The sequence below is a fragment of the Cololabis saira genome, chromosome 4 (genome assembly GCF_033807715.1).
Source record: "Cololabis saira isolate AMF1-May2022 chromosome 4, fColSai1.1, whole genome shotgun sequence".
NCBI lineage: Eukaryota > Metazoa > Chordata > Actinopteri > Beloniformes > Belonidae > Cololabis > Cololabis saira.
This window is the reverse complement of record NC_084590.1, coordinates 43,976,643-43,991,709: the sequence shown is the minus strand read 5'-3', so window position 1 is coordinate 43,991,709 and position 15,067 is coordinate 43,976,643. Positions and strand designations below refer to the sequence as shown.

Below are 15,067 nucleotides of genomic sequence, written 5' to 3'. Positions count from 1 at the left end.
GAGTCAGGAGTTTAGGAAATGTCAGGACCCAGGGTAGATTATGGTTTTTTTGGGTTGGGTTTGCTGGGGGAGTTCCCTGGGAGAGGTTTGAGGGGCTTGTAGCATCCTATAATGTAATCTTTTCCTGAAAATGTAATAACGCCTGAAAATGTAATAAAATTTACACTTAACTCAATCGAAAATGTAATAAAACCCAATAATGTAATAACTTGACCAATAATGTAATAAAATATCCTGACGGATATTGTAATAACATTTTTACCGATAATCTAATACCTTATTACATTATTGGGAATTTATTAGATGGTACTCAAAGTCTGCAATTTAACCCAATAGTCATTCTGGTGTTTCAAATCGAGCGTATATAACATTCTTAGATACTTAAAACGCAAAATGTAGAACTCTGGACTGAAAATGAAGATATATATTACATTATCTGTCAAGTATTACATTATCAGTTTTGGAAAAAAAAAAGACCCACCTGAAAATGTAATAAATTCCCAATAATGTAATAAGATATTACATTATCGGTAAAAATGTTATTACAATGTCAGTCAGGCTATTTTATTACATTATTGGTGAAGTTATTACATAATTGGATTTTATTACATTTTCGATTGAGTTAAGTGCAAATTTTATTACATTTTCAGGCGTTATTACATTTTCAGGAAATTATTATATTATAGGGTGCTACAGGGCTCTGCCCTGATTCCTTATGAGCCAGACCTGGACGAGTGGGTTAAAACGGATGAATGGAAGGTGGTCCTAATATAAGACTCCTTAAGGGGAGGTTTATGGATTATCCTCGGGAACTGAGACCTTTATTTAAGTACCAAGCAAACCATTTGAATCACCTCCGTAGGCCTGAGTTGCACACAGATCTCAAGATTTCAGCAGGAGATGGGAACCCTCTTTCCCCTCGACCCCTGATGTGCCAAGCAGCAACGTCCAGACTCACCTAGAAGCCTCATGACGTTGGAGTGGTCGAACTCTTTCATGCAGGCAGCCTCACGCAGGAAGTCCTCCATCTCTGTACGAGTGCAGATCGCAACTGGAAAGGAAATGGTGAACAGGTTTAATTAAGTAACACAAGTCCGTTTTAACTTCTGCACAGTTTGAGACTGGTGAAAATCACAAGATGTTGGCACCGTGTTTCCAATCTCTGGGTCAAATCAGTTCTAAAACATTCAACTTTACTTTGGGGCTTCATTTTAAAGTGGGGTCAACTTCCTCTTCTGCCAACATTTCCAACAGGCTGGCGCTTTGTTTTCTGATCAGGAAAGGCGATTTTTTGCTTCTACATGTCTCGGCCCGAGGAGAAGAACCACCCAGAGCCTGTGTTGTGAGGATGAAGGGATCCATTGTGGGGAAAGGCTCAGCCCTTGTACTGTCTACTCACTTTTCATGGTCTTGACGGCAACTTTGAGAGCAGACTCCTCCTGAGTCAGCAGCCCCTCCATCACTGAGCCAAACTCCCCTGGCGAAAGAAATCAACACATAGTTGGAAGCGGCTTGGGATGAAAACAAAGAGGTGGAGAGTATTTCTGCAGCAGGGAAGCCTCGAGTGAGAACAGTTACACGGAAAAGAAAGCACTTCTACTTTCCAATTCTTAAAGTTTAAGGTATCACCTTAACACAACGAGGCTCACAGGACCTGTGGTGAACCATCGTTGACCTGTGTGTCATTATTTATTGGAGCCAAACTGCAGAAGCACTGAGTGGAAACAAAGTATAACTTGTGATTTAATAGCTTGTACAACCACCCTTTGGCAGCAACAACTTGAAGTACTCATTGTATGATTTTATCAGTCTGTTTCGGATTATCGTGGAGGAATGTTGGCTCACTAGTTTCTACTACGCCGCTTCGGCTCATTGAGGTATGCAGGCATTTCTTTGTGCTCAGCTTGAGGTCCGGACCCAAACCCTGCAGCATCTTGGTCCTTTTGTTTGTCATCGTGTTGTGGATCTGCTGCTGTGTTTAGGATGGTTGTTCTGTTGCAGTCAGGCTCGAAATGTCCAACACAAATTGGCTCAGATTTGACGCTGGAGCAGTCCAGAGTGTCCAGAGGTTTTAAGACGGTTCCTGCTCCAAGACACCTGATGCAAATTACCTGGCTCCAAAAGCTTATCGGGTTAACGACCCGCTAGTTTGAGTCAGATGTGAGGCATTTAAAACTTGCAGGACCCGGACAACCCTGCTCTAGGATATGCTGGTGCACACTAGGGATGGGCGGTATGGACTAAAAAATGTATCACGATCATTTCTGGCATTTATCCCGATGACGATAAAAATGACGATTAAAAAAATACCAATTCAACTCCACCTTTTTAACTATAAATCTATCACAACATTCAGTCTTTGGAGCCCCCAAAACACTGCTCTAAAAGATACTAAATACTACTAAACTACACCAATTATTACACCACTCTGGTGGAGACCTGAGCAGCAGATGTTATATATAATAATATGTTATATATAATAATATATAATGTAAAATATATAATAAATTACTTGTATTGCCATCCTTTGCACTCATTTTTTTTTTGCAGACTCTAAATATAATAGATGATGTTTTCTCTTCGTCTCTCTTTATAAATCCAAACCAGTTCCAGACGATAAAAAAATACCAATTCAACTCCACCTCAACTCCAGAGCCTACGGCATAGGTTACGCGGCGACACGCACCGTACGTTGCGCGTCGCCGCGGACCCTATGGCGTAGGCTCTTCCTGGATTTAACACAGAACCATAAATCAGCTTTTACACAAAAACGTCATCAACGGGAATTTATCGTTTTTACCGCGAGATGACAAATTCTTACCGTGGGGAATTTTTTTGACGGTACATCATGAATGGTAAAATATAGCCCATTCCTAGTGCACGGATACCCCTTTTCCACCAAACCAGTTCTAGGGCTGGTTCTGGACCAGTGCTGGGTTTGGAACTGGGCTTTCTGTTTCCACTGACAGAGAACTGGCTCCGGGCCAGAAAAAACGGTTCCAAGGTAGCACCAACTCTTTGTTGGGCTAGAGGAATGAACTGCTTACGTAAATGGAGGGGGTGGAGTTATTCAGACCAACGGCAATAGCAAGACTGGGAGACAGAGACATTTTCAAATAAGAATGAATCTGGATGCAGCAAAGCATCATGGGTCTGAGGAGGAGACAACCTGTCTTTTAGAGATGTGTCCACGGAGGAGCTACGTGGACCAAGTCCTGTTAGAGCAGATTCCTTGTTGTTGCTTCAACTTTCGCGCCATCAAACGCAGCGACGTAACTGACGTTTGCAGCGACGTAACTGACGTGGCTCCCCTTAGCACCCGAGCTGTGGAAAAGTAAACCGGTGCTCAGTTGGTTCGCAAGTTGAACGAGTTGTGAACCAACACAAGCACTGGCCAAGAACCAGCCCTGGAACCGGTTTGGTGGAAAAGGGGTAAGAGGAGTTCACGGTCAACTCAGTGAGCAGAAGGTGCTGCAGCGGAGGAAAAAGCCCGGACCATCACCAGCTGTGTGAGATGTTCGTGGTTGTACGGTGTGTTCGGTCTCCAACAGTGCATAAAGCTCAAGCATCTCCGCTCTGATACAGACGTCGGCGTCATCTACTTCAGAGGACATCCCTCCAGACGAAGCGACGCAGGTATGAGCGAGTTTCTGAGTGCTTTCTTTTCCGAACTGAAGCTACGTCTCCAGTAAGAGTATGTTACCTTCTCCCAGGGTCTTTCCCAGGGTAAGCTTATGTCTGTCCACCATCACGTCCTGGAGCTTCTGCTTCAGCTCGTCGCTGATGCCCAGAGTGTTCACTGCAGAGGAAAGAAATCATTGCCACGTGAAGCACTTTAATTAAAGACACTGAAAGGAGAAGAAAGAGAGAGAAGGAAAAAGCCCGACTGGACGTTTTCAGAACCACAACGCAAAACATTCAACCAAATCAAAGCGTTAATAAAAACTGTCTGGCGGCGACAACAATGAAAATGAGGCTATAAATGAACCAAAATAACCCCATCAAGCTACTATTTCTAAGCGGAGTAGCAGAGCTCCTTCATCAGAAGTCGGGTTTGAACTCATGACAATCTATTTGAGACCAGCTGTTTTTAATGTTTGACTTAATATTTGTCTCTTAAAGTACTTGGAAAAAGGGTTTAAAGAGAATCTGAAACATCTGAAAGCATGTAAGAACAGACAGCGAAGAGATTCAAACAAAACTGGGTAATAAAATCGATCCAAGTAGAACAAATGAGGTCCAACTGGACCCGGAGAGATGAGGAGACGGGGCTGAGGGATGTGACGAGGTGCTCAGAGGTCACGACCCGGCGCACCGGGCCTCATGTTGTTCCTGAGAGCCGGCTCAAGCCTCCGGTGCACAACAGCCCCACAAATCCCACCCAAATCCCTCCAATCTGATCCTTCCTTTATCCCACGTTCCTGAGTACACGTTATCTCCTCATCACGCTCTCTCGGCTCCTCTTTCACTTCCTGAAAACTTTTTATTTCTGTTTTTCTGCGGTGTTGCCCCCCCCCCCCGGCCTCTTTGTGACTCCGGCGAGCTGAGACTTGTACCAGAGGACCGTACGAATGCTGCGTTCACGCCAGGGATGATGTCAGAGCCTGTGCACGGCCCAGCTGCACGAAACCTGAGCCTGTTTACAGGTTTGTAACGCCGTCTGTATCGCCGTCTGTAATCAGGCGGAGGTCTGACGAAGGCAGACGATCCGCCGTCAGAGCTCCTCGCTGCACATGTAGCCAACTCCAAACGACGCTCCGCCTCCAACCTTCTCCGTCACGGTTATGCAAGACTGGAAGTCTATAATCTCCGAAATTCTAGCAATTAAGACTCGATGGTACGTCTCTGAAAGCCAATAGTTTGTATAGACAACAGTTCTCATAGGCTAAATAAACGTTTCATCGACACGCTGAGAAATGACGTTTCAAATGTGGACCATCATCTATAACTTTATGCAAACAAGTAGGCCTGTGTTGAAAAAAATCGATTTCCCAATTCCAAATCGATTCTCATATTAATTCCTAAAAATCGATTCATATGTCTAAAGATCAATTTAGATTTTTTTAAAATATTTTTTTTGGGGGGGGGATTTTTTTTTTATTTTCTTTTATTTATGTATGTTTTTTTCATCATTACATTACAACTTTTGGTTATTTTTTTGTTTATCCCCAAAAAAGGAATGTTTTGTTGGTGCCATGTTTTTGCCTTTAAATATGTTTAAAGGTATGAAAACATTAAAGTGTTAGGTTATAATTGCATAAATTGTCTATATTTCATTACTTTATATACTGTCTTGGGGTTACATTTGCAAAAAATGCTAAAAACCAAATTCTCAAAAATTAAAAACCAAAATAGACCGAAAATGGAATAAATAAAAACGGAATTTGGGAAAAAATTAAAACCGATTTCATACGACTTTCATACGAGCAGTTCTATCAGCATTCTGGGAGCTGATTGGTCCTTACAGCATCATTAGCTGCAATACTTGCTGTTGAATCTCAATATAATACAAGTATTAATATTTTGCATAACTACAGTCATATAATTCATGCAACAGCTCAAAAAACAGTTTTAATAACACTAACCCAAATCAATATCGGAGTCGAATCGAATCAAATCTTGATAATCGATTCTGAATCTTAAGAATCGGAATCGAATCGATCCTTGACATTTGAATCGATCCCCAGCCCTACAAACAAGGGCGTCCGCTCTGCCCAAAATTAACAGAGTTTTGGCCTATATTCAAATTCTTTCTGACCTGCTAGGAATACCCATAGAACCTCTTGCCATAATAGCAGTATTTGGTGTCGTACCGCAGGACTTCTGCCCCACTCATCATGGCATCTTTGCCATGTTACTGGCTAGAAGGCTCATATTGCTTAAATGGAAAGACAGATCTCCTCCAACTTTCAGTCAATGGATCAGAATCTTCTGCACCGTCTGACTTTAGAAAAGATCCGATATGTTACAAAAGGCTGTGCCCTCAACTTCTATTCTACATGGCAACCAGTTCTTGATCAGGTTGAAAAGATAGATACCTCAGGCATTTCCAATATATAGATATAACCCTTCCCTCTTTTTCCCTTCCCTTTTTTTTCTTCTTATTTTTGTACCGTATTTTCCGCATTATAAGACACACCTTCAATGAATGACATATTTTAAAACTTTCCTTATGCGAGTCACCGTTGCTGCTGTTGTCTTGAACGTCTGTGACGATTCCTGACGTTTTTAGCGTTGTTACTTCGGCGACACCAACTACATTACCCACAATCCCCCTGACTACAGTAACAGAAATGACCGTAATGATCATTTATAAGGCGCACTGCCGGTTTTTGAGAAAATTAAAGACTTTTAGGTGCGCCTTATAGTGTGGAAAATGCGGTAGTTTTTATTTGTTTTGTTAAATTCATTTGTGTTTTGTTTGTTTGTTTAAAAAGACAACAACCTAATATCACATTTACTGCTGAACCTGTGATGTAATGTGGACATGTGTTGGTGCAATAGGGTGGAATTGTGTTGAAATGTATAGAAATGCATGTCAAATTGTATCTTGTACGATTTAAAAAAACTAATAAAAATACTTTGAACAAAAAAACAAAACAAGAGCATCCACAGGAGGCCGTTATTCCGTCACAGCTGGCGTCACTCTTTGCATCATTGGATCCGGGGTGGTTCAGGTCTGGTATTGGAGAGCAAACACTCGTAAAACACTGAAGGAAAAGCTAATCGTGGCTCTGTGGTCTATTGGGACGGTGGACGGGTGGACACAGCTGGGAGGAAGGTGGAGGAGGTCGCTGGTGTTTTTTTTTCTTTTAATAACTACAAATCCAGGCGGTAATAAACCGTTATGCTAAACTTAATCTGTCGATTCCAAACTATTTCATCCATGAACTATTTGACGTATCCACATATGTCAATGAAATTACTACTTTTCTCTGGCTACCAGGTTGAATTTTACTTTTTTATTGATCCATTACGTCAAAATAGTAACATTGAAACCCAGATATTAAAGTATAAGCCTCCATGCAATGAAAAATGGGGGCTGCCCGCAAGATCACTTGTGCACGAGCGAAGTCGGGCCTGAAGGTGACGAATATGATTTCTTTGAGTCACCGTGCACCAATGTTGCCCGGTCCGTGTACTTCGCGACCATCGGTTTTTTGTTTTGAAATGACAAAATAAAAATAGAGATATAATCCAAAATAATCCGTTTCCCATCTTTTGTTTTAATAATAAAAAATGGAAAAAGGATCGTTATCCATTATCCATTATCCGTTATCCGATTTCATTGATGTGTTTGAAAATCGAAATTGGAAATTAAAACAGCGAGTGGAAAACTGTTTTCTCTATTTCCTATTTGTTTCCAACGGGGGGGCAGTATGTTAGAGTTCAGTTTATGTTATTGATTGGACGCTGCAGCTGAACGGACTGTCACAACATCACTGCAGTTTCATGACGGAGTGAAGACAGATTACAGATTAAACTCATGTTTCACTCCCAGGTTTCATATTTGATTTATTTTCTGTTTCAACATTAAAAAAAATCTAAAACTGTTAATTCTCAATCTGATGAACAAAAGAACCAGAAAGAACTTTCTTCATTTATTACTGTGCATGTGCATCCCCCCTCTCAAAGCTCTCTCACCGCAGCACTTGTCTCAGTTTAAACTCTGGATGTTGATCTGAGATGTGCCGGTATGATTGGGACCGATTCCCAGTTGCATGATGGGATCTCAGCCAAGGTTTCAGGCCAAGTAACTCTTCAATCTGTCGTCGGATCGACAGATCAACGTGCATGAACGCTCCGTCTGCCAGATGCAACTGTATCCAACCGTCTGATATCATCAACCGCGGTCATGCTACCAAAACCTGTCCGTCGAGCCAAATCTCATCTTCCGAGCGCGACTCGATGGAAAGAGTTACGGCACCGCACGCCGAATCAGAAGCATTCACCGCCGCCGCTCTGCTGTGAAACGCAGCAGCTGACCGAACACTTGAAGTCTGTTATCACAGCTGTGGAAAGTGAATTAACTGTCAGCTCTTTGTGTTTGTTGCTTTGATCAACTTAGGATGTGAATTTCACTCTTGAAAAGTGGAAAACAGAGCTGTCATTGTGTGTCCCTCCCCCCCCTGCCCCTCGGCCCCTCCCCCCCCACAAACCAGCCAGTCTCCCAGGAAGAGAGGAGGCTCTGTCATGGATCTGCAGGAGCCGGGCAGGTTTGGACACGCTACTGGAAGTACTGCCACTACGTTTACATGCAGTCAAACATTCAGAATAATCTGTTTCCATGCGTGAGCAAACAGGGTTATCCCTGTATACATGGTGAGTAATCATTTAGGATATCTGGATCAAACCAGCAACGCACGGAGAACGTCATGACGCAATTCCCAAAACAACAGCAATTAAAGCTGCAAGCAGCGATGAACGGGCCCTCGCGCGTGCAATTTGCACCAATTAAGGTCTCAAAACCTTAAGGATTCAAAACTAAGTCTGATGACACCACCCACGACTTTTTGTCAAACCATTCAAAAGTTATGGCAGAAAATAGGAACTATTAAATATCGACCAATCAGAAGAAGGGGTGGGGTTAATTTGCACCAATGAAGGTCAAGGACTCAAAACCGAGTCCGATGACATCACCCACAAGTCTTTATGTTAAACCATTCAAAATTTATGGCAGAGAAAAGTTTTCTAGGGGGCGCTGTTGAGCCGTTAGGCCACGCCCATTAATGCAAATCATGAAAAATCAAATGTATCGCCAGGCCTGGCTTGCGTGCAAAATTTGGTGACTTTTGGGGAACTATGAAATATGGACCAGTCAGATGAAGGGGGTAGTGCGCTTTTTGGCGTCTAGCGTCGCCACGGTAATGCTTTTGACTGAGAAAAGTAATGCGCGTTGGCGCAGGATGGTGACGCACATTTTGATGTATAACACACCTGGGTGCACGTTACGGTTCGGACCGTATTAACTGCCGAAGGAATGGCATAAATTGCACCAAAATTACACGATTAATTCAAAATGGCCGACTTCCTGTTCGGTTTCGGCCATGGCACCAAGAGACTTTTCTTTAAGTTGCGACATGATACAGGTGTGTACCGATTTTCGTGCATGTACATGAAACTGTATTGTGGGGCTTGAGGCACAAAGTTTTCTAGGGGGCGCTGTTGAGCCATTAGGCCACGCCCATTAATGCAAACCATTAAATATAAAATTTTTCGCCAGGCCTGGCTTGCGTGCAAAATTTGGTGACTTTTGGGGCACGTTTAGGGGGGAAAAAGGCCTCCTTTCGTCACAAGGATAAAGAAAGAAAGAATAGTTCCTACAGATACAATAGGGCCTTCGCACTGTAAGTGCTCGGCAGCACGGCAGATAATGAACAGCCCAGAGGAAGTCGTTTTGTTTCTTGGTCCTGTAGTTCGGCTTTTTCAGAGTCTTCCAGCTTGATCTGGTCTGGCGTTCGTACAAATCCTGCTTTGTGAAACTTTTCTCTCACCTTCTTGTAAATCTGGCTATCCCGGTACTTTCTACCGTCTACAAATGCAGAAATGTTCATATCCTTCATTACATTTATGAAGTGATTAGTCTCCTCCTGGTCTTGTGTTTCTCCGTGTTTATAAGAACTTCCTGGACTCAAAAGACCAGGATTCCTTGTGAACAGAGCATGCGCAGAAAACAAATTCCTGTTTCTTTTGATGGGGATATTCTGTTTGGCGTTTACATGACCAAATATTCGGGTTAGAAAAGGAGTAACCCAGGGGTCATATTCGGGTTTTTTAAAGCCGGAATATGAGCAAATTCCGGTTATTCAAAGGGGTTATTGGTGTTTACATGGCCACGTGCAACCGGGTTATTGCTAATATTCCATTTAGAAAAGGGACTGCATGTAAACAGAGTCTGTGACGACATGCGAGGACTCACGTGTGGCCTCGGTGGTCCGGCGGCTGTAGGTGCGGCGAGCGCGGTACCTGACGACCAGCTCCCCGCTCTCCATCATGGGCTCGAAAGCCTCCCTGTGAGGGCACACTTTAGTTTAGTTTATTGGTCAATTTCCACAACACAAATAACCCAAAGTAGAGGTGTAAATCGTCAGTGTAATACAAAAAAATATATATAATATTTTTGGTATACTGTATATATATATATACACACAATTTTAACTTAAAACCAAGGACCAAAAGGTGTAGAGTGAAGCCTAAGCTCATGACGCCTACTGTTTTCACAAGAAAAAAAGAAAGGAAAAGAATTTAAAAAAAAGGTAGCTTTTATAAACTAGCGCATTTTGGAATTATAGAATGAAACAAAATACATAAATAAATCCATATGAGAAGTTGCCAGAGGATAAAACATACACAAACATACAGCATATTCCACATGTCATTACTAAATATCATTCCATACAGTATATATATATGTATATATATATATATATATATATATATATATATATATATACATATATATATATATATATAAGTACATACATACACACACGCATACTGTATATACATTTTCATTTCTGTATCTAAGCTGTTATTAACTCTGCTCTATTAACTCTCTTAACTCGCAGATTAACTCTTTCACTGAGATCATCGTTGTTTAACGTTGGTTCTTGCCTTTGTTTTCCCGAACATAAATGTTCCTCTTAGTTCATATTGGTTAACTCTGCTTCTGAATGCTGTCAGGAAGTGTTTTATTGTTGATTTTAAACATAAATTGTGCTGTTTTAAGGTCCAATAAATCTCTGAATTTAAGCACATTTGAATTTATGAATGATCTGTTTGTCGGTTCACAATAATCTGCTTTATTTATAACTCTAATGGCTCTTTTTTGTAAGATAAAAATCGGGTCTGTGATTGTTTTGTATGTATTTCCCCAGATTTCCACACACTTAGTGATGAATGAGACAAAGAAGAAACTGTGTAACATTCAAGGAGTCATAAGTGAGGATATCCTTGGTTCTGTGCAGTTGATTTAGATACCTTTGTACCTTTGTATGTACTAAATGATCAACATGTGGCTTCCAGCACAATATATGATGCCCAGAGCACAACCCGGTCAGCCCAGGAGGGCGAGGACATGCCCCGACACCCTGAGAGGACGACTGACGGCCTACGCACCCGAAGCGAGTCTCCTTGCGCCGCAGCTTGGCCACGTAAACGGCCATGAACACGGCGATGGCCACGGCGCCGGCGATGGCCATCACCACGTACCACCAGTGCCAGGAAAAGGCCGGCGGGGAGGAATCACCTGGGGGGAAAGACATGGTTTAGGAGTAAGAAAAATACCTACAGGACTGTCTCAAAAAAATTTGAATATTGTGATTTTCTGTAATGCAATTACAAAAGCAAAAATGTCATACATTCTGGATTCATTACAAATCAACTTTATTATTTTAATATTGCTGATCATGGTTTACAGCTTAAGAAAACTCAAATATCCTATCTCAAAAAATTAGAATATTCTGGGAATCTTAATCTTAAACTGTAAACCATAATCACTAATATTAAAATAATAAAAGGCTTGCAATATTTCAGTTGATTTGTAATGAATCCAGAATGTATGACATTTTTGTTTTTTTAATTGCATTACAGAAAATAAAAAACTTCATCACAATATTCTAATTTTCTGAGACAGTCCTGTATGTTCTGAGTTAAAAAGACAGTTAAAGACATAATCTGCACTTATTTTAGTCATAAAAGGCAGTAAAACCTCTTCTTAGTGTTTTATTAGGCTTGATTAGCTGTATTCTGATGTGGGCTTGTGATGTCACAGACCGCTGCAGATTTGCCAGCTTTAAACGTCAGATTAATGTCAGATTGTCCCTGCAAACCCCCTTAAAACCCCACCCCGAGCACAGGAATCCTAACTTGTTTCTCCCCTGAGCTCATGAACACGGTGTGTTCTCAGCAAACAGCTGATTGGTCCTCAGATCCATCAGGTAACTTTCACCTCTGAGCTGAATCCAACTCCCCAAATCTTTTCGTCTTTCTTCACATTCCTCATCGCCTCGTAGGGCTGAGAGTTGTCTCCCACACAAAGCTACTGCTCCACACTCTCCACCCACTGTTTTAGCTTTTTTTTCCATGTGCACTCCTCCTCCTCCTTTCCCTTGCCTCTTTTTCCTATTCCCCCCCTTCTCTTCTTCTGTCTTCAGTCCTCCAGCTCTGGCTTATTAGACAAAGCAAGCAGAGGTGCAACGTTGCCTGTGAGAGTTATAAATATTTATGAAGCGTCGCCCTCGTCCCTCGCCCCCCCGTTTGCCCTCCTCTTCCCTCTGAGATCTCCTCTTCTCAGTTTTTACTCTTCCTTCCCTTTTTTTTTCTTAAACACAGGATCGAACCCAGTGACATGCAGTGAAAAAGAGAAGTTTAGTTGGAAACCCCCCCTCTCTTCCCCCAGCGTGAGCTCACTTCCACCATCAGTGTGTTTGTGGGCGTGTTCTCGTGAAGTCACCACTCACCGCTGTATTTGCCCGTTTCTGTGGAAGAAAAACAAGAAAGTACAGTTTAGTCCTTCAAATCCATTATTGCTTCAGTTAAAACTGTTGACATTTCTTGAATTAGTGGAGAACAGAATTCTGCAAATTATGTGTAAAGCTCATAAGAAAATTTTGTCAATCAATATACAGAAAAAAATTGAAAAAAGAGAAAATAAGTATAACTTAAAAGGAAGAGAGCTCTTTAAAAAAACAAAATTCAGGCCGAAATTAATGAAACTTTGTGTTTCTGTAAAAGGTATCAGTTTATGGAACAATCTGGATACAGAAGCCAAAGAATGCAAATCAAACATTACATATAAAAGAATAATAAAAGCCAGTTTGATGAAGAAATATCATGATAATTGTTAAATTAGGTGGGTTTTCTTTTTTTCTCTCTCTTTTTAGCACCATTGTCATATTTTTTTTCTTTGAATCAAAAAAGAATACGACTATCTGTGTTTGACGACAGCTATTTTGTGTTATTTTATATCTTTGTTGTAGTTTTGTCTTTGTTTTTCTGTTTGTTTGGTTTTTTTTAAATTACGTTTATTGGAAAGTGTTTTTTTTTTCTTTTTAAATTGCGTCATTTTTTAAATTTTTTTTATTATTATATTAATTAAAATTAAATAAAATGTGACTTCTTAGGAAAAAGGGACAAATAAAATAAGCTTAGTCTTCTTTCTTTTCCCTTTCATTCAAGGAAAGCGATTTGTTGTAATTATATTGAACTGTTTTGTTTTCTTTTAATGAATGAAATAAAGAAATAAAGATTTAAAGAAAGATTTAAAGAGGATCTTCCATGAGCCGACCGTGTTAATGACTCACCGGGAGAGTTGAGCACCAGCGTCTGGGGGGGGGTCCAGGGTCCCTGCCCCGCCCCCGTGTAGGCGCACACCCGGAACGTCACGTTGGACAGGGGGACCGACAGGTTGATGGACAGCTCCGTGTCCAGGCCGGCGTCCACCACCAACTGTCCACAGAGGAGAAGAAGAAGAAGAAATGAGACCGTGTCAAGCCAGCTGGACGGATGTGGTGGCGGTTCTGACCCGGATTCATTTATTTGTTTATTTAAAAGGATCCCCATTAGCTGATGCCAAAACGAAAGCCAGACAATAAAATACAAAATCAAACATACAATCTCAATTCATAAAGTACATTTAAAAAAAATAAAAAATTAAATTAAAAATAAGAAATAAAGAAAATTAAAGCTGCAAGCAGCGATGAACGGGCCTTTGCGCGTGCAATTTGCACCAATTAAAGTCAAGGACTCAAAAATAAATCCGATGACACCACTCATGACTCTTTATGTCAAACCATTCAAAAGTTATGGCCGGAAATAGGAACTATGAAATATCGACCAATCAGAAGAAGGGGCGGGGCTAATTTGCACCAATGAAGGTCAAGTACTCAAAACCGAGTCCCATGACACCACCCACAAGTCTTTATGTCAAACCTTTCAAAAGTTATGGCAGAGAAAAGTATTCTAGGGGGCGCTGTTGAGCCGTTAGGCCACGCCCATTAATGCAAACCATGAAATATCAAATTTATCACCAGGCCTGGCTTGCATGCAAAATTTGGTGACTTTTGGAGAACTATCAAATATGGACCAATCAGATGAAGGGGGGCACGGTTTTTGGCGTCTAGCGTCGCCACGGTAACGCTTTTGAAAGAGAAAAGTAATGTGCGTCGTCGCAGGATGGAGACGCATATTTTGATGTATAACACACCTGGGGGCACGTTACGGTTCGGGCCGTATTAACTGCCAAAGGAATGGCATAAATTGCGCCAAACTTACGCGAAAATGTTCAATTCAAAATGTTCAAAATGGCCAACTTCCTGTTCGGTTTCGGCCATGGCGCCAAGAGACTTTTCTTTAAGTTGCGACATGATACAGGTGTGTAGCGATTTCCGTGCATGTACGTCAAACCGTATCGTGGGGCTTGAGGCACAAATTCTTCTAGGGGGCGCTGTTGAGCCATTTTGTAAAAATATCATACAAATCATATGTAATTTGATGTATTGATCTCACTCAATCAGATACGCTATATGATGTTAAGGTGATGACAACAAATACATTCTTAGTCTTCGTTTCAAATCAACCTCTTTTGATGTCATGAATCTCACCTGGAAGGGTTTTCCAATATGCAACTGATCTATAAAGTTCTGTCCTCTTCATAATCAGACTTAGGTCAGGGGAACATAATCCACCACTATTCGCCCCTCGAGTGTTATATGAATTAATATTTGAACAATAAGTTATATTATTATAGAGAAATGTAGGAGTCTGAGTGTTAATAATTCTATAGAAACATGTAAGTACATTAGTAGATATCCTCAACCCTCAGCCAGGAGACGTTCATGCATTTCTGCAACACTTGTTCTTGGAGAACAACCAAGAACAAGTCTTGCAGCCACTTTTTAGAAGACTGTTGGATGCAGCAGACCAAACAACCGAACAGTAAATTACACAAAACCAATGAACTAACAACTTGACAAAACAACTGTGTGTTGAGAAATGGTGCACATTTACGCGTTACGGCAAAAGCTCTGCCCCTTTTGGCAACAACTTTGTTGATGTGATCAGGACC

The 15,067-nt window shown here is 41.2% G+C and overlaps 1 protein-coding gene across 1 annotated transcript in view; it reads right to left on the bottom strand.

Annotated features, from left to right (window-relative positions):
* Positions 1 to 15,067, bottom strand: part of LOC133442011 (tyrosine-protein kinase receptor UFO) — a 69,921-nt gene that overhangs the window by 13,070 nt on the left and 41,784 nt on the right. The window contains exons 9-15 of the mRNA XM_061719878.1: positions 13,305 to 13,449; positions 12,462 to 12,479; positions 11,119 to 11,248; positions 9,920 to 10,011; positions 3,704 to 3,799; positions 1,400 to 1,477; positions 959 to 1,051 (exon numbers count right to left, since the gene is read on the bottom strand). Coding sequence (XP_061575862.1) covers positions 959 to 1,051; positions 1,400 to 1,477; positions 3,704 to 3,799; positions 9,920 to 10,011; positions 11,119 to 11,248; positions 12,462 to 12,479; positions 13,305 to 13,449 — 652 coding nt within the window. The remainder of the gene's footprint in view (positions 1 to 958; positions 1,052 to 1,399; positions 1,478 to 3,703; positions 3,800 to 9,919; positions 10,012 to 11,118; positions 11,249 to 12,461; positions 12,480 to 13,304; positions 13,450 to 15,067) is intronic.